Source organism: Vespa mandarinia, chromosome 3, assembly GCF_050613455.1.
Source record: "Vespa mandarinia isolate Hongniang chromosome 3, ASM5061345v1, whole genome shotgun sequence".
NCBI lineage: Eukaryota > Metazoa > Arthropoda > Insecta > Hymenoptera > Vespidae > Vespa > Vespa mandarinia.
Window position 1 is genome coordinate 10,650,596 of NC_140812.1, and position 24,405 is coordinate 10,675,000.

Below are 24,405 nucleotides of genomic sequence, written 5' to 3' on the forward strand. Positions count from 1 at the left end.
AATAATTTAATAATTATATTTTCAACTAATTGAATTTTCGCAAACATCGCACGAGTTAAAAATATTTAGCGCCTGTCGATATGCAACCCACGATAGAAATCATAGAGATCTCATCTCAACAGAGGTCGCCAATGGTATTTCAGAACAGAGAGTTTGTTTGGTCGATAATTGCAGATTATTCCTTTTCAGTATTTGTTATCTCGATCGACGAAAAAAAAAAACCTTTTCATGGATAATATAATTAAAATGAATTTTTCAATGTGAATGAAATTTTATAAGTAATAAAAAATTAATGAATTGTCATTTATTTATATTCGTGACAATATCGACGGTAGTTTTAATACAGGTGTTCGAATTCAATGAGAGAATTTCGACCAATAAAAAGCAAGTATTTTTGCGCATGCGCCATTTCTTTTGTCCGTATGTCTAGGAAACGTGTATTAACACACCGCAACGTAGTGCTTTATTTCGACGTTGGTGCTTGTAATTTCTCTCGCGATATATTTTAAATAGTTTTTAATAAGATTTTAAAAAAGTATACTGTACGATGTCAAAGAACGAAGAAAAATTTGACGGAATGTTGCTGGCAATGGCCCAGCAGCATGAAGGTGGTGTACAAGATGTAAGTTACTTACGTTTTACCGGTTGAGGTTATGTCATTGTTGCAGCAACATCACTTTACTATTCTAAAATGTCTTTTCTTTCGTTACAAATTTCTCTTGATTTTCAGCTCTTAGATACGATCTTCAATTTTTTGGCAAGGAAAACAGATTTTTACACAGGAGGTGGTGAAGGTGCAGCCGAGAAGGTATTTCAATCATAATCAATTTTACCATCTCATTTTTTCGACCTTTCTAGAAGAAAGAATTTTATCGATATATCTATATTATTTTTAAAATATTATCTCGTGAAAAGTAATTAAGATCATATATTATTTATCGAAACAAAATGAACGACATGATATCGTATAATGTGAATTTTTCTAGCTTGTCACTGGGAAATTTAAAAAATACGAAGCCACTGCTTTGGCAAAAGCTGCTGCTGAGAAAGCTGAACGCGCAGAACAAGAAAGAAGACGCAAGGAAAGATTGGAGAAAAAGAAAAAGGAAGAAGAGAAAAACGAAGAGGAACAAATGGATACGGATTCTAGAATAGTGGAATTAACCGATGAGCAGGCAGCTAAGTTACAAGAAGAGATAGATAATAAAGTAAGTATTTGATTATTTTTTTTTTTTTTTTTTTTTTTAATATATACATAATATATACATAATATATACATAAATGTTAGAATCAATATGGCTGACAATGATTGTTCTTCCTATAGAAATTATCTAAAGAAGCAGCTGCTGTTCCTGGACCTAGTGGTGATAATGCCGATGGTGAATTGAAGAATGATAATGCAGAAGTAGACGACGAAGAAGAGGATGAGAAAGAAAAAAATAAATTAAGGCCTAATAGCGGCAATGGTGCAGACATGCCAAATTACAGATGGACGCAGACTCTTCAAGAAGTCGAGGTAAGTTTTTGTACGAATTAAAATTATTTTAATACATTTGGATTTTTTTTTTCTTTTCTTTTGTTTTTAAACACATAAGAATTTTATTTACTATATAGCTTTATTCACAACGAAACGTATTTACTTACCCTATAATCGGAGAACGATTGATTATCCTAATGTGTATTCGTTCGGAAGGAAATGGGGCGGGGTGGGGTGATATAAAGGATATAAATAAAAAATGCAATGCAATAGATTTCGACAGTTTCTTGTTGAATCGACGATTAATTAATACGCAAGTAATATCACAGTCGTGAAGTGCGATCGACGCGATCGCCCTTCATTTCTTTTCCAAAATATTGAATCCTGGAACGACACCACGACGGAATAATCCAGGTTTGATTTTAGGCGTTTCGTGTTAGTAAAAATTAAATTACGGTTCCTAATAGTTAATATATTCTATGTCGTCGTCTCACTTTATCGATATTTTTAAGCTGCCTGTAAAATTTTTAAAGATCGAAGACAATCTTTATCGGTCAATTTAGCTAGGACATCGAACGCGATTTACAGTGAACGTTAAATCGCTCGAGAACCGTGTTAATCAACAATTAGAAATCAAGAGAGGGAGAGAGAGAGAGAGAGAGAGAGAGAGAGAAAGAGAGAGAGAGAGAGAGAGAGAGAGAGAGAGTAAGAGAGAAAGAAAAAAAGAAATAATAATCTACGATCTTAATTGATATTTTTCGTTGTCCTACATAATTCTGGATCGTATTTCGTAAACATTGAGATTCGGACGACGATCTAGAGGTTTTCGTTAGTCAACAGCATAAATTATAATACAAGTGTTCATAACGCGAGGATCTTGTTATGCTATCAGCCGCGTTCGCTCACTTGAAACGGTCGCTCATTACACAAATGTAATTACTGGAATTCACGTACCGCACTTTTGACAGGGTGCAATACTTAAGGCTTAAAATTCTATCTCTACCGCGAATGGTCTTAACTCATTAAAAACGCGATTTACAAGACTCGCGCTTATATAAATACGAAGTTAACAGAGTAACTCGTCGTGACTCGTAGCAAGTTGTATTCGATTATCATCGAAAGGATCCTTCTATGTTGTTGCTCTTCTTCTTCTTCTTCTTCTTCTTCTTCTTCTTTTTCTTTTTTTTCTTTTTTTTATTTTTTTTTTTTTTATTTTTTTTTTTTACTTCTCTCCTTGAAAGTTCGATCTTACTACGACGTATATATGCATGCATGCATGCATGCATGCTTTCACGACGACCAAAGACACGTTCGCTCTCTTCTCTCGATTTCTCGATCTCGGCCTAATTGTACTTGTCGCGGGCCCTCACTGTAATCAGAAAAAAAAGACCAGAGAGATTCCCGGATGCTATATCTCGAGAAAATTCGTCTCTCCTCGAAATTACAATGATCGTGAACGTGGTAACGTTCATTGCGAAAAGACACTCACTTTCCATGAAGAGGATCCCCGCTAGGAGGCCGACCATGAAGAGGAAGCTCATCGTGCAGACAAGTACGGTGAGCTGATTCCTCGCACACCAGGACTTCCTGTAGACGGTGGTCGGTCTTCCGAGGCCGTTCACGACCGTAAAATGCGTACTGCTTGCCACCGATGCTGTATCCATCTGTTTCGGCGTTGTTACCGTTGGTGGATGCATTGCAGCGAGATTGGCCAAATTTGCGGCTGTAAGAAGCAATGTTCCCGATGCTGCGCTCTGTAAAAATGTAACAAAAAGAAATTCGATCTTATTCTTCTTCTTTTCTTTTTTTTTTTTTTTTTTTTTTTTTTTCGATAAATGATACTAAGAAACTACGTGTAACTAATTAATATTTACAAAATAACGGTGAAAGTAACTTGTTGTGAGAGAATGAGTAATAATAGTACGTTTAATGAGTTCGTTAAGATATAGGATATAGTGAAAATGTATTTTTAACGCTTGTATTTCCAGGAGGAAGCGTTCGATTAAAATCTTTTCTAATATCACGATTAAAAATCATCGAATCCGGAAAAATTATAATGAAAATTATTGTATACAGATATATATATATATATATGTACTTATATAATACAATACCTTTGACGAAAGAAGATAAACCTTCGGAAGGAAAATATATTTGAGTTATAATATCAAGGAAGTAATAGAAATACTAACGTGTGTACTAGCAGTGGATCCCTGAGACGAAGTTGATCCTCTCGATGGAGAATCAGGATGTAAATGATGATGATGATGATGATGGTGGTGGTGATGATGTGCCCAGCTTCCATTCTCGCTATCTTTTTCGATTCGTCCAGCCTTGGGACATCCTAAGGACGGCCTTGGGATGTGCCAGGAAAGCGGGCTATCCGTTGCCACCGCCGTCGTCTCGATCTGGAGAGAAAGAAAAAAAAAAGAAAAAAGAAAGAAAAAGAATAAAGAAATAAGCGACGTAAATCGACGTGAAGCTTCGATTGCACAAGCGATAATGCAGCGCACGATTGCACGGCTACGTCTCGCCCGCATGTCTGTCTTCCACCTGCAACCGCACGTCGTTTATCTGTCACCAGAAAATGCGACGGCTTCTTGTATACGGCGTTGGTCTCGCGTCAACGGCAGAAGATTTTAGCTCTACTTTCGTGTCACCGTAAACGCGAACGCGTAAAATTTCTTGCTAATATTTCTCTCTCTCTCTCTCTCTCTCTCTCTCTCTCTTTTTTCTTTTTTTCCTTTTTTGCTTTTTTTTCTTAAACGTTAAAACGACTAACATTCTTGCCTCAAAGTTTTTTTTTTTTTTTTCAAACCTTTATCCCATTAATTACCAATAATAATTGTAATGTAAATAATTTATATACTTTTATTTAAATTTTTAAAAGCTTCCTTGACGCGATAATAAGTGGCAAATTAATTCTTTGAATGTACGAAAGTAATAATTTCTTTTTCTTTTTCTTCTTCTTCTTTTTTCTCCCCCTTATTTTTTATATATATATATATATATATAAATTCATCGGTTCGTGAACTTTAACCAAAGTATAATCGATTTCTCGAATTAAACGGAGACAGGCGATAAATATTATTTCTGATTAATGACAAAGTCTCGAACAAAATTTATAGTAAATCTGTTATTCATCTTGCGATCAATTTTGAGGATTCCTCGTATTTATGTATGTATGAACGAGCACATACTCTCTCTCTCTCTCTCTCTCTCTCCCTCTCTCTCTCTCCCTCTCTAAATCCCCCCACTGTTATTCTTCCTTCCTCGGAGGAAGATCGAAGAGAATTTCGTCGTCTGCCGGGGGCATCGAAGCGAGCCGACATTCCGGTTTTATCGTTGCACAACGACGCTCTCGAATTCCGCGCGCGCGTTGTTCGCTCGTACATAAAATCCAGGGCCCCAACGCTTCTCTGCGCACGAGTTCTAACGATCGATGCGAACTCATACGGTATAATAATACACGTTCGTGATACTACGAGATCGCTAATTAATAATAGACCATCGACGAAAGGTATTGGATCGCTTTAATCAATGCTTTGGAAATATTCGATAATCGATTTAACGCTCAACTTCGAATCGTGCTATCTAATTTTTACAATGATCACCTTTACAAAAGTCAGATTTATACACGTTCATTGTATATCCATAATAAAAAAAAAAAAAAAAAAAAAAAATATATATATATATAAAAAAATAAAAAAATGAAAAAGAATAAGAAAAAAAACTAATATCCAAGTATAAAACCAGTTTTGCCGTATACGTATATAGCGCTTGGAAATTTCGATTTATCGAAATGGACGGATATATCCGTTTCTTTTCTTTTTTTTCTTATTTTTTTTATTTTTTTTATATACATAATATATATATATATATATATATATATATATATATATATATAAAATATATATAAAAGGATTTTGATCTATTGTTCCTTTGATTCGCAAATTGAAAATTCTTCCTTTGTAATTTATCAATATTTTAAATATTTTCGTTAGACTGTTAGTTATCGTTCATTGTTTAAATTCAGCTAGATTGATTACATTGCTCAATTGATAATATTCGCACGTAAATCAAATGCATTTCGCGATGGTAGCCTACAACTTTTTTTTCTTGACTGGGCGCCATTCAAGGACCACTCTTTTCAGTCAGTCTAGACGAGTTTCTATATTCCTTTTTCAACGCCAACGATGATAGGATTTAACGAACGATAGATGCGATAAAGAACGAACGTTTTTGACGATTTTTCCGTTTTTAAATTACGTGAATGAAGGGACAAGCGATTTGCGTAAGATATTAAAATTTTATTTTGTCATGATCTATGAAATAACAGATTTTAATGTTAGAACTCGTGAAATTTATCAATATGTAGACTTTCGTCGTTGGAGAAAGTAGTTATCGGGGAGCCATTAAAGAGGACGCTTATTACATAATGAAACTTGGAAAGCAGAAGATATATTATATTTGTCGTTGCATTTGAATCTTGTAGAAAAAAGTTATGTGGAAAGAAAAACAAAGTTACAAAGGGTTAAGAACAAAGATAGTGGATCTAGTCAAGAGAGCGAGAAAGGGAGATAGAGACAGAGAGAGAGAGAGAGAGAGAGAGGGAGGGAGAGAGGGAGAGAATGGCTCAAAGAGGAACGTCGTTAGGTATTTTTGCGGAATTCAATACTCTGGTCAGCCTCGAAGCGCCACACCTGCGCCGGATCCACGTAACGTGATAGCCTGAAACGGATTTTGAACCCGAACAACCCGTTCACAACTTGGCCGCAATGCGTTTCGCATCGGGTAGACAACAAGAGGCACTCCCAATAATCGCGCCTATTGTTTTCTGACTAGTTGCAATTACTTCTTGCGTTCCTCTTCGTCTGTATCTTTTTTCTTTTATTATCCTTATTTCTTATTAATACTTTTACATTTTTGTTTTTATTTATTTAGTTTTTTTTCTTTTTTTTTTTTTTTTTACTTTTTTAATTTTTTTTAATTTTTTTTTTTTTTTCTTTTTTTTTTATCATTCCTTCGTTTCGTCGTCCTTGAAAAAAGGGCTATAAATGTCCTCGCTCGGAACACTGACTTCTCTTGTAAAAAGTAAGACAGCCATCGAGATCGACCTCGCTATCTTTATGATTAAAATGTTCGACGATTAAATTTGACATTGACGCGTTCGTTCCAGCCCTGGGGGAAGAGTCTGATAATGGAGTAAGCTCATTGCTCCTCCTTTAATCGAACGTACGATGCCCTTCGACGATCCCGATTTTGCAATCCCTCGATGCTTCTTTCTGTTATTCTTGTCTGTGCTACCTTGGACGAGAGCGGACAATGGTTGCGAGTGGTTCGAATCATTAATAGCCATGATGCAGATAAATTAGCATCGAATCCCATTAGAGAAAAAGATATTTCTTTCTTTCTTTCTTTCTTTTTCTTTTTTTTATTTCTTTTTTCTTTTTATATGTATATATATATATATATATATATATATATATATATATATATGTATTATTTTATTTATTTTTTTTTCTTTTTTGCAAAAAATGTTTCATCTCGTTTCGTTCCGTTTAAGAAGTACATGGTAACAGATCAAAAACATATTTTAAACAACACACCAAACACGATTTTCTTTTATATCACGAAACTATATAATCGTATAATTTACTCGATCAAAGCCAACTGACTATTGAATCTATTCGACTTTTTCAAACTATCAAACATTACTTTTTTTTCCTTATCCGAATAAAATGTTATTATCATATTATTCGTTGGCATTAAAAACAGTAATCCATATTTCTTTGAAGTTGCGGCTCAAGGATATATGTCTAATAACTAACGACGGGCGCATTCCTACACGAATCCGCCATAATGTTATCTACCGTTCGTTGAGATAATATAACGCCTTCATTAGACTTGCTGTCAGGCAACAATCAAGACATCATTGCGTACCAGCTCCTTAAGGTGAATGCAATTAAAATTGCGACTTTATGAAATATAAGCTTTGAGCTCTTTCTCCCTCTCTTTCTCTCTCTCTCTCTCTTTCTTTTTCATTTTCTTTTTCTCCTAGGCCACCCACTCAAAACTCTGACGTCATATTCATCGTGAACTATTCGTTCTGACTACTTCCTAATCCACTCGAGACGTTCACTTTTGCAAAAGGCAATGAAATAAGTAGATAGAAAAACTAAAAAAAAGGATATCTCGTTTTAAGAAACGCAAAGAGAAAGAGAGTGAGAGAGAGAGAGAGAGAGAGAGAAAGAGAGAAAAAGCAAATGTCATAATATTTGAAAGGATATAGCGATTTATTTCGATCGGTTAAGATCGATATTGTATGGATTAGTTCGAGTCCTTGAACGTTCGACTGTGTTTTAGCAAGACGTGCGTGAAGACCGAGCATTGGACGCGTTATGAGCAGTATTATGAAATGGAATCGCGGATTACTATGAGATAGCCAATTGACTATTGGTTAGTTTTACTGCTGGATATCATTTGGTAAGATGCAATACGCGAATCAAAATGAATAATCGTATATCATTTTTGTAAGGAAAAAACGAATTGGTTGTAGATTCAAACGAGTTTTCTTGAATTCTATCTATAAATGGATATCCGTACTCTTCGCACGCGTTCATACGTCTTCTTAATGAGAATATCGAAAGGACTCTTTATTGATTTCGATTGCAACGATAAAAGATAACGATCGCTCGATCTATCGATCGATCTTTTGTTGTCGTATTCGCACGTGCACGAACTGATACCAACCTTCCCTCCCTTTCCCCCCTCTCCCTCTCCCCAAGTGAAACTCGATAGAAGGGAAATCGTAACGTATCGATACGTAACTAATGATTATACGACGCCTACTTCGAAATTGCCCTTGCTCCTTTTACGTTATATTCAGGAACGAAAGAAAATAAAAATAAAAATAAGAAGACAATAAAAGCCGATAGCGACCTATGATAGCTATTACTTCCGTTATCATGATCGTTGCTAATTAAGGCTTACTACGAACGACTTACTTTTTTTTTCTTTTTTTTTTTTTCTTTTTTTTTTTTCTATAGATTACACCTATATCTAGAAACGACGCATAAGTTATATGTATACGTTTGCTCGTTAGAAGTGTTAAAAGTATAGCAACAGAGTATGCCGCTTTAATCGTCCTTCTTATTTTCCGTCTTCCGTACTTTTGCATCGCGCATGGATAGCTCGACGAGGTCGGGTTCAATTTCCAATTAGTAGAGAACCGATTTGCAAGAGAGAGAGAGAGAGAGAGAGGAGGGGAGGGGAGGAGGAGAGAGAGAGAGAAAGATAAAGGTCATCGAAAGATGGTAATAACCGAAAGAAGGATTCTCGAGTATTGACTTAGAATAAAAAAAAAAAAAAAAAAAAAAAAAAAAAAAAAAAGAAGAAGAAGGAAAAAATATATAACGCGAGGAGTTCTTCCCGATAATTACCTGTCATTATTATAAACGTCTTTGATTAAGGCTCGTTAATCTAACCTGCAGTGGCTTGCTTGATAGTTATCGATAATCGATTGATATTTCAACCGAAGGATGTTGTATCTTGATGTACTATTTCTAAATTCGATTTCTTTTTCGAGTTTCGATGTTTATCGTTTTCTCTCATCATTCAGAAACATCTCTTTTCTCTCTCTTTCTCTCTTTTTTCTCTCTCTCTCTCTCTCTCTTGAAGATCAGTATAGAGGTGAATCAAGTTTCTTCGGAAATGTTGGTAAACAAAACGTTAGCCTGGTGATAAGTAATTGCGAAGAGACGAGATGAAAGTGCTCATATATATATATATATATATATATGTAACCTATAAATATATGCGTTCATATATTTTACTAGTCGTCGTCGAAGAAACATCTTGAAAAGAAGAAGGAAGAAAGTTGTTTCCTCATGAGAACCCGGCACAAATATCCTCACGTTGACCACGGATATGCGTTTTACAATGAGTCGAGAGTTTTCACCGGGTCGACTCGCCGTTGGCCTTTCTGTTCGCGAACACCTCATATTATCATCAATGATAGGTATAAGATACTTTCGATATATTCGCTTTTTCATTATGACGTAGTTTATACGTAACGTATGTATCATGAGGATAATTCGTGATACAACTTAAAAGTTATTCCATTTGTGATTGCAAAGTATATCGTAACACCAAAAACGTCTTAAACGTTAAAGATATTTTTGTGAAAGTGAATTTTTATTTCTTTTTTCTTTTTTGTTTTTTTTTTCTTCTTTTTTTCTTTTTTTTTTTTGTTTCTTTTTTTCCTCCCCGGTTAAAACATCTTCGTTCAACCTTCAAAATTGAAATTATTATGTAGCAATGTAAAGAGGAAATAGAAACGTTATGTGTATGTACTTTCGTAAAAGAATTTGTTTGTATGTCTTCGTCTCTAAAGGCTCGAATGCTTGTATATTTTTTTTCTTTCGATTTGTGTCGTCTCTCATCGAAGTCATAAAAGCAATCGAAAGTTGTGAAAACTTTCAAAACGCATCATCTCCTTGAATATAACGAGCATATATGCATACATAAAGAAGAAGAAAGGCCTGAAGAAAAGTATTTCTTTTTTATTTTTTATGTATTCTTTTTTTTCTTTTTTTTTTTTTTTTTTTTTTTTTTTAGAACGATCATCCCTTCTCTATCGGAGGATATATGTATCTCGAATGATTTTAGCTTACGTACTTACGTCAATCTGTGTTTCTTGGGAGTCTGAGATTTCTCGATTAGGTATTACGTAAGTATGCTCGTGTATCTCGATATATATATATATATATGTATGTATATCGTAATGTAAAAATTTCATTAATTCTCGCAATTTACATTCGCCCGTTTGATAATTCTTCTTTAACCAGCGTCGCCATTACCATTCTTTCCCAATCCAAGTAAGAATTTGCTACTCGTTTATCTCCTCCTGTCAGTTTGCTATTAGTCCTTCGCAATCGCCTCATGGCTATTCGTCAAACGTAACGAGCTTTATATCACGGGCGATACAAGCTTCATTCTAGATACAGATTTTCTACATCGTGACTACCGATGGCACATAATCATTTTCGTCTTTACAATTTGAATAGTGTGAACAGGTCATTAAGTATAATTAATACCCAATTAACACATTCTGTCACATTGTCGCTATTTTCTATATATATATAACGATCTGTCATTTCGCAAGATATTAAAGAAAATTATACATAATACAATCTGAATTTTCTCTTTGAATTTGGGATACGATCAAGAATCGTTTGTAATCACGTATCATAGAGAATTCTCATTTTTTTTCTTCTTCTTTTTTTTTTTTTTTTTTTTTTTTTTTTTTTTTTTTATCTCAAGAAAGTTAAGCGATTAGATACATGTTCAAGTTTGACTGCTTCTTCGAAAGTTAGAAAAACAAGAGTCGTGACGATCAGAGAAGAGTCGTAACATTATGAATACGTGTCCGTTTTGGTTATCGAGATGAAAGTAATTTTCGGTTGCTTTGACCTTACTACTCCGTTCGGCACTTTCTTTTTTCATCTCAGTAGAAATTCAACATATGACATAAGCAGACTCTTTCGCCCGGTATATACACCCACATTAACGAAACATTTCTCAACTACTTTCTTCTTTTCTCGCTTCATGGTCAAGCGTCAAACGTGACGATTTCCGTTCGAGGTGAGAACGCAAAAAGGACAATGGATGCTGTCCATTTCTTTGCTATATTTGCTATACAACAAAAACAAAAACAAAAAAAAATGCAAAAAAAGGAAAAAAAGAAAAGAAAGAGAGAGAGAGAGAGAGAGAGAGAGATTCAATCGAGAAGGATCGTTGTTATAGAGATTATTTATTCTATCGTAAGAAATTAATTTAGATAAACGATATATTAACATCCTCGTATAAATGACAACGATAGTTGTTTCTTCGATATGTTTATTTTCTAATCGTCATTGTTATTATGATCCACATGAAATGTCAAAATTATAAGTATGTATTATAGAGATTAGACCTTCTCTAGGTCGTTTCGAATGGAAGATAATCTCTTGGTCTATTCTATTTGCATATACAACATAAATAAAGAGGTTGGACAAGTGGTTTCCTTCGTTGCGCCATCCTTGAAGTTATGTTTCTCAGCTCGTAAGTTAATATCAAAGAAACGTAATACATTATATATCTGAAAGCTTGTTTTTCGTCACGTTACATTTGTTAATCTCAATACTATCGATCTAATAATTCGACAATGCCTAATTTGGTCGTTTTAAAAGGATCCTCGATATAACTCTTGTAATTCATCAAGATCCTTTCTGCACAATATTTGCTTGCAACAAGGATGTCACAATGACTTCGATCGGTGGTAGGCACTCCTTGGAAATCTAGGATACGTTCGATCTCGATGGAAGCGAATGTATGTGTGAGTTCGTGTTCCAGTTTTGAAAGCGAACACGTTTGTAGAACCTGTCGTTCTCTTAGGTGTCACCGTTTTTTTTCTCCTTCTTTCTTTTTCTCTTTTCTTTTCCTCCTTTCTTTTCTCCCTCTCTCTTTCTCTCTCTCTCTTTCTCTCTCTCTCTCTCTCTCTCTCTCTCTTTCTTTCTTTCTTTTTCTCCTGAAGAGGAAAGGGGTTTAGCTGATTACATGCTTCGACATCGAAACTACGTCGACAATTACGAATGACAAAAAAAAATAAAAATTTCCTAACTCCTCGTTATTTTTGACTTTTGAGAACGTACGACACACTTGTGTATATCATGCGATTGACGATGCGGTTAACAGGAAGAATTTCTGTTAAAGATATATGAAAAGGTTCATAAAACTCTACTTTTTCTTTTCGAGCTAACCGAAGAAAAGTTATCTGCCGATCTTGTCAGACCGGCATGCCGGATAAATACTTTCCTTACGTAATTAACATCTTGACTAAGTCGTAACATTCACCGTTACGATAACATCGCTTAATCGTCATTTTAGACTGTTTCCAATCAATATGTTTGCTTGAATGATATATATATATATATATATATATATATATATATATATATATATACACTTATTCTAGAGATTTAATTTCCATTAAATCGACCTGTCAGTTCAAACGTAAACGCATAGTACTTACTCTCTCAATACTGATCCACGATGATCTCGTGAGTCAAGGACAAAGAACGTGTCCATCGATCCGTCGTACTTACGACAAAAAAAAAAAGAAAAAGAGAAAAAAAAAGTAGAAAAAAGAAAAAAAAACAAGTAGACGATTTATATCGAGGATACTTTCTCAAGCGTTACACGTTGTCAACGTGTAAAGCTTGTCAGCTTGGTTAGATCCATTGGTCTTTATTTTCATGAATTAAGGACTCTTCGATGGACGGCGCCAGAATGATTCAGAATGACAGGAGAATATCAATCGATATCGCTTTCAATGATCAAGATCAATGGGATAACTTTTTTCTCTCCCTCGAGCTAATATATTTCCACGTGCATTTCTTAGACGAAAGGATAATTGTTCTCGCAACAGGATATTAAATACGATACTTCGTCAATCGAGCTCCACTTTTAACCGCAACATTTATTAAATTTCAAACGGTAACTTGAACGTTAACGCACTGCCACGAAACTAGTGCAAAAGTTGCAAGAGTTGTATCCTTTTTTTTTTTTCTTTTTCTTTTTTTTTTTTTTAGCTTTGTATGGTTAGTACGGTTTCCTGTTTCTTCCCACTTCTCTTTTCTTTCTTGTTTTTTTTTTTTTTTTTTTTTTTCTCATTTTTTTCCCCCTCTTTGAATCCATTTTCTTTTGCTCCGACATCAATCAATCATGTGTAAATTTATGTTTTGGGACTGGGAAAAGAAAGAAAAAGAAAGAGAAAAAGACAAATGATCGTATCGAGAACGGAAAAGAATTCTTGACGTTGGACCTTGAAACGTAAAGAAATAGGAACTAAAATTTTGATCGTTCGTTTCATCTCCCCCTCTTCCTCTCTCTCTCTCTCTCTCTCTCTCTCTCAGCAAGCGGATGTTAATCTTGTTGGGGCTTTCCTAACTGGTAACGTAACGTGACATATGGTAGGCTCCACAACCGGTAGATAATTTCGTTCAAGATATACAAGCGAATCGGCAACATGGCTACGAGACGAGAGAACTCCTAACGCTAATGGATCGTGAGCAAAGTGAAATCCCACGGAATAACGTCGATGTAAACGCCGTTAGAACGGATCTCAGTCGCATTCTTTTTAAGGTCAATGGCTTCTCGAGTTTATCATCTTGTAATCTGTATTTTAGATCGACGGAAATATACTTTATTAGGTAGAAAAATATCGTATGTCTCTTTTTTTTTTCCTTTCATCCGACCCCTCCCCCGTTCTCTTTTTTCTCTCCATCTATCTTTTTTTTTCTTTTCTTTTTTTTTTCTTTTTTTTTTTTTTTGCCCCGTCGATAGACAGATGAGAATTTCCAATGCTAATTAAATTGTTCGAGGTGATTTACGAGTCAATGTTAGCTCAGGAAGACTTTGTTTTTCTCTCTCTCTCTCTCTCTCTCTCTCTTGTTTTTTTATCGCTAATCCATGTTCGAAGAACGCGTTTATGGGTATTACCTTTTTCAGGATTAAGAAATCAAAAGATTCGATTATAATCGATCTTTCGTTAATTAGAAATACGATAAGTTTTTAAGTGGTACCAACAATAATGATATCATACAGTCGAAGTTTATGGCTACCGAATATATGTCCGTTCCCTGAAAGAGATCCCTTGTCGATTTTTTGTCATACGAATGATCGATACCACGACCTTCTAACCTGCCGTCTTTCATTCTACGTGTCCGTCCACTTTCAAGCGTGTTACGATCGAATATTACGAGATATCTTCGTACGATACGTTCGGACATGGATCTTGACGATCGATCGATCGAACGATCGATCTGTCGTTCTCTCGAAATTTACGTCTTATTCAGTAGACGAAGAAAATGAGGATAGATCGTGTTAGGCGCCGAATCGGAGAAATTGTATTAAGACTATTATAAATTCCATGGAAATATTATACTTCGATGGTATTTTAAACGTATTTAAACGTCATTTGGACGTGCTCAAGGAGATGCAAATTTCTAAGGACATTCAACACGCCTCTTTTAAATTACCCGAGGCCATAAATTAATCTCAAGCGTGAGATATCGATCAAGGAGTCTACAACTTGCCAGGGGCAAGGAAAGACCCTCGAGGTTTATTATCTCGGATATTATTCCTACTGGCGAACTGTAAACGTTGAAACGACGAGAATTATGGAACTCGTGCGCGAGTCAAGCAAACGAGCTATAGGTGTTTGGTCACCGCCTTCATTCGAGTACGTTTCGAGTTTCGAGTCTTTTGGTTGGTATAAGTCACGTTCGTAGATATCTCATAAATATCGCGTATATCGATCGTCGACTCTCAGAATCCCCAAAGTCTTTTGATATTATTTTCTTTCGAGATTTAACAATCTTAACTTATTATTACTTTCTCATACGATCTTATTTTCTCTCTCTCTCTCTCTCCCTCTCTCTCTCTCTCTCTCTCTCTCTCTCTTTCTATTTCTTTTTATATTTCGTGCAGCGCGTGCAATAACAAGGGTCGATAGATGATCTTTGATAAAAGATACACGATTATGCAGAAAACGTTAGACCAATTAAGTATCTTTCTACGTGGCATAGTTAACGGTACTTTGTACTGGCTTGCCTGCCACCGTTCAAGTAAGAGAGAATGTTGCCGATCCAAGATGATTAATTAAGTTACGCTGATGTAAGTAGAATTAACTCGGTAGATACGCGTTAACCTCAACATTAAACGATAATAATTTATGACATCAGAATGAAATAAGTATTTACGCGTTTCTTTTATCTATCTACCCCCATATTTTCGACCCTGACTTCTTCTGACGTTGGTTAAGATATGTTACCGTTGAAAAAAAATTTTCCACTTGGTCAAACTGAATTTTTACGCCTCGTATTCTTCTCTTGTACTTTCACAAACGTTACTCTCGTGAGTTAATAATTAACACCGATGCAACGTGTTACGTTACTTTTCAACGCGATTTTTTTTTTTTTTTTTTTTGTTTTCTTTTTCTCTCGTTGTCTCTTTTTATTCATTTCATTCTCTTCATTTCCTAACCTTTTACTTTTTTCTCTCTTTCTCTCTTTCTCTCTTTTTTTTCTTTTTTCTTTTTTTTTTTCTTTGCATTACATAAAACTACAGCAAGTGTCAGGTTCATCGAGTATTCACATTCACGCTATAGCGTAACGTTCTCTCATGTCCATGAACTTAACTGAGAATTTTTATCAGATTATAAAACGAATTATATTAAATCGTATTTGCATTACGCTTTTCCTCAATGCACATTCGTGCATCGTACTTATAAATTACTTATATCTATGAATAAGAAATTAAAAAAAAAAAAAAACTAATTCTACAGTCTTTAACTTCTAAATCCTACTTTCTCTCTCTCTCTCTCTCTCGTTTTTTCTTTCTTTTCTTCTTTCTTTCTATTTATAATCTTTAATAAAATTGCCGATATCGTTAAGTCATACTATTTTCATTGGTCATTGCTCCGGAATTAAAGTTGCTGGTACTTCATATTACCGTAGTATTATTGCTTGTGTAATCTTGCTATTTATCTCTCTCTCTCTCTCTCTCTCTTTCTTTCTTTCACACATACACACACACACATATATATATATATGTACACACACACACACACATTCACGTACGCACGTACACGCATCCATATTATCTTTTTTTTCGTTTAGAGACACTTTCCGATTAAATCTTTCAATCCTCGAGAGTCGATTGATATGAACTATAGTGAAAATAATGAAATAGAAAGCCGAGATAGACGAGAGGAGAGAAGAATGAACTTTTATTAAGGGGGAAACGAGGAAGAGAAGATTCGCGTTATTTCCGCGACGCGATCAGGAATTTATTCAGGATTTCGCTATGCTTATCATTTAAGATAAGAGAAGATAATGAGAAAAGAACTATGACGAATAGGACGAAGATACATGTTTGATTGTTGAGAATCAGTTGGTAAATAATATGTAGATTGATAAGAACATAAACGTTCTTTAAACTTACGTGTCTAACAACGTCCTTTTGTCCATCGTTAGATGCCTCTTCGACGTTTATTTGAATCCCTGGCATGCCGTGGGGTGTCGATTCCTCGTGAAAACAATTGGACAGAACACTCTTCTCTTGTTCGTGATTAGTAAAGGTCGATGACTCTTCGATGATCTTCATCATTCGTTTAACTTCGATCGATCGAATATTATTGTCTTATTTAGATGCTGCTCTCTTCCAAGTTTCACTTATTTTTTATTTATAATATTTCTCTCTCTCTCTCTCTCTCTCTCTCTCTCTCTCTTTCTTTTCTTGTTCCTTTAATTTATCATGGATTCCACAAGAAACCCCACAAAGATCATATCCGAAATATTTATCACGTGCTCCGTGACGACTATCCTATCTCTCTCTCTCTCTTTCTTACTTTCTTTCTTTAACAAATCGGCTGATTCTTAAGTTTAGAACCCTTCGCAAGAATATAGGAACTTTGACCTCGTATTAGAGTAACAGATAAGCTAATATCTGCTGGCACGTTCTTTCTCTCCCTCGTTTATAATACGAGCTGAGAGCAGAACAAACGAGTCCTATTCCTTTCTCTCTACTTGCGTGTTTCTACGTAGAATATCAACAGGTGAGTTCCTCCTTGGGTTGGGTTTATCTTTTTGGATTCTTTTTTGTTTTTTTTTTTTCTTTTTATTTTCTTTTTTTTTCTTTTTCTTTTTTTACGATTTCCCTTTTCGTTTCTCTCCTTTGTTTCTTTTTAGAAAATCGTGCACGGATTCACGAAAGAAAAATGCAAAAGTGGATAAAGTTTTGTAGGGGGCGGGGGTTGTTGATCCTAGCGTTCGAATCACGTGCGAATCTTTTTTTCTTTTTATATCTATATATATCTATATATATATATATATATATATATCCGTGTGTTTCTATATATAGATAGATAAACAGATATATATATATATATATGTATATATATATTTATATATGTATATATATGAGTTCCGCACGCCGTTTCGTGATCGTCTCTCTCGCACGCGTGCGACTAGAGCCGCCGTCGCATCTGGCCTTTGGACTGGCTGGCAGGAGACCACCAGATCGGTTTTATACCTTCGTATCTCCCACTCTATACTTCGCGGTCTCGCTCCGCGAGTTCGCTCACGGCACGTCGATCCTACACACGGGCAGTTCCACCACGGCCGAGAGGATCGATCTTTTTTTCTTCCTCTTTCTCCTCCTCCTCCTCCTCCTCCTCCTCCTCCTCCTCCTTTACCTCCTCTTTCCTCCTTTTCCTCCTTCTTCTCCTCCTCATCATCAGACACGCATACTCGCACGCAAAACGGCATGTTAAGATGGAAAGAGAGTCACCGATTGTGTGTGTGTGTGTGTGTGTGTATGTCTGTACTGCTCGGCTCTAAACGCAAGGACGATCGACAGGAGGAGGACGAGAGAGAGAGAGAGAGAGAGAGAGAGAGAGAGAGAGGGAGAAGGGTCTACGTTCATGCCCTAGCTCTCCCTGCTTCGCTTGACAACCGATACCCAATCGATTTTTCCATTTTTCATTTCCTTTTCTTTTCGTTTCCTTTTCCTATCTTTTCTCTCTCTCTCTCTCTCTCTCTCTCTTTTCCTCTGTCTGTCTGTCTATCTTTCTGTCTCCATTTCGCTTTTTTTCTCCTATTACTTACTCATTCGTAAATAGATAACTAGGCCTTATTACCTGTTACTTTTGATTTTATTATTTACTCGTTATGAACTTATTGGTCTCGACTGAATAAACTCAAACGAGATCATTGAGTTCCCAATTTGACACGTAATAGTTAACGCGTAATCATTTTCTTACGTTAATCATTTCGATATTAGTTTGAAATATTTTTCAACATGTATTGTTTAGTGCTCGAAAAACTGGTTTCTTTTTTTTTTTCTTTTTACTTTTTTTTTTTTTTTTTTTTTTCGTGAATTTCTATATGACATTCGATTTTAAAGAAGTATATGAATATTTTGATGACAAGGGTCTTGCTTCTGTTTTTTTTTTTTTTCTTTTTTTTTTCTTTTTTTGTAATATATTGTAATATAAGTTTCGTGTGTCTGTCATTTTTGTATTTTCATTTATCTCGTTATATTATCTCGATCGGACGAGATCATTTTAACCAATGAGATCATCATATTATATATTTCTATTTTTCATTTAGTCCTTTCCACGTTGGCCTTTCTTCTTTTTATTATTATTATTATTATTATTATTATTTTAATTTCTTTTTCTTCTAATGGTTATAGGTATCTGTTCGACAAGAGATATATTGCTATTTCGTTCGAACGAAAAAAATCTCCGACTTCGAAATCTCCGTTTCGAAGAAGTTTATATCTACTTTTAACAATACCCCTTTATCCTTTGTTCTTGAAGTCGACAAGATTATTCTTATCTTTTCTTTTCGTGCTACCGGATTTATGTCGCTTTATTAAAGAAACCGCTTTTATATCTCGTACTCACCGCGATCTTATTTTAATTTCTTCGTACGCCGATCGCCATGACTCGCTTGTCTCATCTTTCTGCGGCTCGTATATCGGCCATGTCTGGACGACAGTAACAACCTCGAGCGAGTTCTTTGCTTCTCTACAACGTGGATTATAAGAGGTCTACGGGATGACCAAAACGAGGAAAGAGCTATTGTATAGCTTCTCATTGGAAACCTGTTCTGTCTTTTTTCATGCAAACACGCGTAGGTAATCCCATTCGTGATAGAGTGCAAAACAAATCCCTGTAATTTTCTTTCAATATGTTTCCCATGTTCTTCTTCATTTTTCATCGAGTTAAAATATTTTTTTTTTTGCGTGCCTGCGTGTGTGTGTGTGTATATGTTTGTTTTTTTTTGTTCTACGTACTTTCGGCCAGGATCTGTCATAATCATCTTGAACTACACGAATGTGGCTAACTAACATGAAAGCCCCGATGGCCGAGCATCGTCGATATTTCATAATTCTTGGTGCAACTAGGCGGTATTCGCGTGGGAGGATAGAGATTCCCGTGCAAAGGTAATTCCGTAGCAATCGTATAACCGTCTAATGTCCCGTTACGACAGAATTCATGACGTGAAATCCGGGTCATGATAGAACGCTGTCGTGGATGAATCGCATGTACCATGTTCGATCTGTAGAATATTATTTCGTATATATCGAATCCCGTCTAGGTATCGGTACGGATCAATCAAAGTATAAGTTTATTTCTTTACGCGAGCGGAAATCCATGGATGATATTATTTACGACGAAATAATACAAAAATCAAACGGGAAAGGAATAATTATACTTATCATCGAAAATCATGAATTTCTTTTTGTCCTCGATTTTTCCTACGTCAGCTCGGAAGATAACATCCTCTTCGCGTCACGAAATGCGTCGCTGTTGGGAAAAAAAAAAAAAAAAAAAGATAAAAAAATGTATATTGCTTTCGAGTAAATAGTCGGCATCTCGTTCGTTTCCTCGGCCAATTTTGTAACCTTGAGATTTTCGACGAAATGTAAAGCCCAAGAAATCCAATCACGAGTCACCAATTATACCATGGTACTCCCTAAAAATCATTAGTCGGTTTCTCCTTCTTTCTCTCTCTCTCTTTTTTTCTCTCATTCTCTCTCTCGGCAAGACGTAATCGATGCGTCACGCATCTGTAATTCACACCAATGAGACGAGGGGAGAATCACACGACTTCGATCGATCCTCTGAGTCACTGCAATGATCTTTTTTCTTCTTTTTCTGTTTTTTTTCTTTTTTCTTTTTTTTCTTTTTTTTTTCTTCTTCTTTTTCCTCCGGATCCTTTTGATGCCGAGGACGCGGAAGGCGTAAGCGTGCTCGTTAGAACTCGACTATTCCTCCTGAGGCATCGTTCCTCAACAACGATATACGACGATAACGAGGTGGAGAATAAGAAGAAAGAATTATATATTCCGATCACAGGCGATAAACCGTGCTCGAGATCGCTCTATTTCGGGCAAGGACTTTGACGGCTTCCTTCCTGTAACGAGTCAAGTCGTCATCGTTTGCGTTCGTTTAAATAGCACCTCTGAACAGGCAACTACCTAGCGAGAGTAGTCGCGAGGTCGCGAATCTCGCGAAACGATCTCGATTGCTAACACGACGTTAAGTAGTTCTCTCTTTCTATATATCTTTTTCTTTCTATACTCACTTCCACCTCCTCCACCTCCACCTTCTCCTCCTTCTCCTTCCTTCCTCCTCGACCTCCAGTTTCCTCAAGCCAAGAAATTACGTGGCTCTTTTCGAAGGCACACCGATCTCTCCGCACGTAGACTCCGCACGCACGTTTCTCCGTTCTCGCGGAATTCACACTTTTGAACGATAATACGTGCGTGCCCTATTCCTCCTTTTTTCTTTTTTCTTTTTTTTTTTTCCCCTCTTTTTTTCTTTTCTTTTTTTCTCTTTGCTACGAAATACGACCTTCGTAAACTTACGAGTCCCACGATTCCACGAAATTCGTGACGAATTTTTCGCAAGTTAAAATACTAAATAAGCATTGGTTTTACGCAATACACGAAGGACGCATGTTGTGGCATCGTTCGTTCGATAATTTTCAATCAATCGAGGTTAGGAATCGATCGATCGATCCTTCGATTGGAAACTCTTTGCATACCTTTTGCTTGAATATACTTATCGGGATAATTATGAGCGACGATTGAAAGAAAACGAGAGAGAAGATACATCGTAGAAACGTATTTTTACGATAGCGTGACAATTTTCATGGAACGAATGAACAAATGGAGAGATAATCAATCGATTAGCTTCTTCTTCGTCATTTTATCGAATGCAAATTTATATTGTAGAATTATACAGGTCTCTTAGAGATAAATAAAGCGTCTTCGTTTTCAAGTTCAGTTTTATTTTTCGCTAAAGATAGAAGATACATTGTCGTAATGTAACATAGAAATCGTCGTTTCTTTTATGGCCGATCAAAATTTATTATCCTTCCTATTTTATAATCGGATTGATCGATCAATTCGAATATCCCCGTTAAATGGAAATCGAGATGACGTGTAAAGATGCGATTAAATTTCAAGTGCAACGTTCGAATCATGTTATTCGTCTAAAAAAACAAAAAATTACCTATGAAATTACCTGCATACATATATATATATATATATATATACACACACATATATATATATATATATACTTTATATATTATACGTTTTCACGAAGTCACTTCAGACTTGACAAGCTGAACCAAAGAATTTCAAGCCGTTAGGCGGAAGTAAAGAGTTAGGGATCCAGATCCCTTTCAAGATCCTTACCCGTGTCATACGTCATTGTCTCTCTTTCTCTTTCCTTTATTCAATCTTTCGGCGCTCTCTATTCCGTCTCTTTCGATGGAGCAAGGTCAACACTTTCGACAGCTTCCTGATCCATGTCGCGCTCAAGCCTTCGATACGTGCTTCGCTTACATACGTGCGTGAGTTTGTGCGTGCGTGCGAGCCAGCACACGCGGCCAATAAAAGACAAAAAAAAAAAAAAAAAAAGAAAGAAAAAAAAAGAAAAAAGAAAAAAAAAAGAAGAAAGAAAAAGTCGAACGTTCAATGGTAATATCGATCGTTTCCGATCGCGAGCAAGGTTAAAAGGGATTGGCTCTCTGGTGCTCCTTTCAATCTCTTTCTCTGTTTCTCTCGTTATTTGTATTCCTGAGAGAAAAACAGAGATAGAGATAGAGATAGAGAGAGGGAGGGAGAGAGAGAGAGAGAAAACGTTTTTGTCCTTCTCTTTTCCTCGTCTTCTTCGGAATTTATTTCATTTACTGCCCATCGGGTGGCCGTGCGAACCTTCGCTCCGTTAAAATTAATTACGCGTCCATCTACCTGTTTCTCACCTTCTTACATCCTGCTGGCGATTGTTTAACGCCACGAGCGTATAGGTAATCAGTGAATCGCGCCTTTTAATTTTTATTTATCTTATAATGTTTAATGCTATCAATCATTAAAAAAAAAAAAAAAAAAAAAAAGAAAAAAGAAAAAAAGAAAGAAAGAAAAAGTTGAAAGGAAGAAATTGTTCTCGATTTAACTGACGTCATTACTGGAATATTTTAGAAAATTGTACATATCGATCCATCCATTCGAGACATATTTCAGAGAATTAGAATCGTGCGAATGCTGGATGATAAGAGTGTGTGTGTGTGTGTGTGTATACATTATCAGCTTTGGTCTACGTTCAAGAGAGAGATAGAGTTAGAGATAGAGATAAAGATAAAGATAGTGATAGACGAAGGATGACTAGACATGTTCGGTCCATCCTGAACTCGCTTTGCTCGTTGAGGGATTATGCAGATAGTGACCCAACGAAGATGCACGTTGCAGAGCTCAGGGACGAGAGTGGCTCTTTGCATATTCATGATTCTCCTATCGGACGTTCATTGTAGTATCATTGTACCAAAGATCTTCCTATCTGGTGATATATCGTCTCGGTCAAAAATATAAGATCGTAACTCCATTGCTTATTTATTTTAATCCTAAGACCAAATTATTATATCTTTTGTCATGAGAAATTAGATTGTTGATAGGTGGAATCAGTATATTAAATAATATTGTTATCTCGCGAAAGTAAGATGTCTGATCAAAATTGGAAAATTTTCTTTTATGATCTACGTTGATTACGAAATATATATATATATATATATATATATATATATATATATATATATATATGTAATGAATGCTTGGCTCAACGTAATAGTCTTTCATATGTTAAAAAAAATTCAAGACTGATTTAACCGATAACAAAATATAACTGGTTGAATTTAAAAACGATAGGAAGAAAGATAAGGAACGCGTTTAATGGTCAACGCGATGATCGTCCCCATTGAAAGGTTCGAAACATATAATTCTATGAACGAGAGAACAAGATCGGAATAATAATTAATAAACACGGATATCCTTTTGCTCGAATGTAAGATGCCATTGAGATAATCGAGCGTAATAATTTTTTAATGAGATACATACATATATATAGGATGTATATCGAGAAATCGTAAGTAAGGATCGTTTTATCGGTTAAATAATTTCATTGTTTATGTTGGCATAATCTATTTAGAAAATTTGTTGAGAACATTAATACGCGTTAAAATTTTTTCCTCGTTCTCTTATCGATTTAATGATATTGAAATCATTTGATCGTGTGACGTCATTAAACGAAATGTCAGAAATTATAGACGTAACATCCGAAAAAAAGGATCTCTTTATCGATCGATCGATCGATCAATCGTTATAGATCGACAGATGAATCAATGGGTTTTGATATGTTTCAAGTCTCGATACTCAAAATGAACTTTTTTTTTTTTTTTTTTTTTTTTTTTTTTCAAGACAGGTAATATGACGCAAGTAATGCAATTGTTTTACGTTCTTTGCGATTTAATTATGTAGATGGAGATTCCAGTCGAATTGATCGAGTTAGGCGGCGAACCCCGCCTTTGCAAATATCTACGTGAACGCGTTCTCTATGGTGTGTTGTTGAATATCTATGCTCGAGAATGTCTTCGTGCGGGAAGCAGAACCCGAACCCGGACACGGTTCCCTCGATCTCGTGCATTACGTTATTGCAACGTTGTTACCGATTCGATCGACCGTTTATCTAGTCGACCCAGAACCGCGCATATCCGTGCCCGTGAACTCGAGACACCCGGTATATATATATATATATATAACCGTTCTCACCGTTCGCCTTATCGACCCTTTTGAAAAATTGTATATCTTATAGTTTCCTCATTAAACGAGCCCAACCACTCTGATATTTCATAATGATTCGAGTAAACGTTAAATCTGGAAAACGTAAAAGCTTGATTCGATTAATCCGACAGACGGCATCTAAGCATATTCAAAAGATTTCGATCTCTCTTTATCAATCTACGTCGATC

At 35.6% G+C, this 24,405-nt stretch overlaps 3 protein-coding genes across 6 annotated transcripts in view; 2 read left to right on the forward strand and 1 right to left on the reverse strand.

Annotated features, from left to right (window-relative positions):
- The first annotated feature begins 417 nt into the window (after nt 1-417).
- The window catches only part of nudC (nuclear distribution C, dynein complex regulator), a 75,722-nt gene continuing 51,734 nt past the window's right edge, over nt 418-24,405 (forward strand). The window contains exons 1-4 of the mRNA XM_035874074.2: nt 418-622; nt 731-808; nt 987-1,208; nt 1,325-1,516. Coding sequence (XP_035729967.1) covers nt 548-622; nt 731-808; nt 987-1,208; nt 1,325-1,516 — 567 coding nt within the window. The 5' untranslated portion in view covers nt 418-547. The remainder of the gene's footprint in view (nt 623-730; nt 809-986; nt 1,209-1,324; nt 1,517-24,405) is intronic.
- The window catches only part of LOC118445096 (uncharacterized), a 54,208-nt gene continuing 31,327 nt past the window's right edge, over nt 1,525-24,405 (reverse strand). Inside the window, exons 1-4 of one of the 3 annotated variants that reach the window (XM_035874075.2) lie at nt 16,526-17,399; nt 3,670-3,885; nt 2,967-3,231; nt 1,534-2,846 (exon numbers count right to left, since the gene is read on the reverse strand). In XM_035874075.2, coding sequence (XP_035729968.1) covers nt 2,821-2,846; nt 2,967-3,231; nt 3,670-3,885; nt 16,526-16,690 — 672 coding nt within the window. In that variant the 5' untranslated portion in view covers nt 16,691-17,399 and the 3' untranslated portion in view covers nt 1,534-2,820. Of the gene's footprint in view, nt 3,232-3,669; nt 3,886-16,525; nt 17,467-24,405 lie in introns of those variants that run through there. The other 2 variants (XM_085656079.1, XM_085656080.1) reach the window with 2 other exon arrangements.
- The window catches only part of LOC146873139 (uncharacterized), a 31,160-nt gene continuing 15,665 nt past the window's right edge, over nt 8,911-24,405 (forward strand). For both annotated transcript variants that reach the window (XM_085656081.1, XM_085656082.1), the window contains exon 1: nt 8,911-9,497. In XM_085656081.1, the coding sequence (XP_085512207.1) occupies nt 9,407-9,497 (91 nt within the window). In that variant the 5' untranslated portion in view covers nt 8,911-9,406. The remainder of the gene's footprint in view (nt 9,498-24,405) is intronic.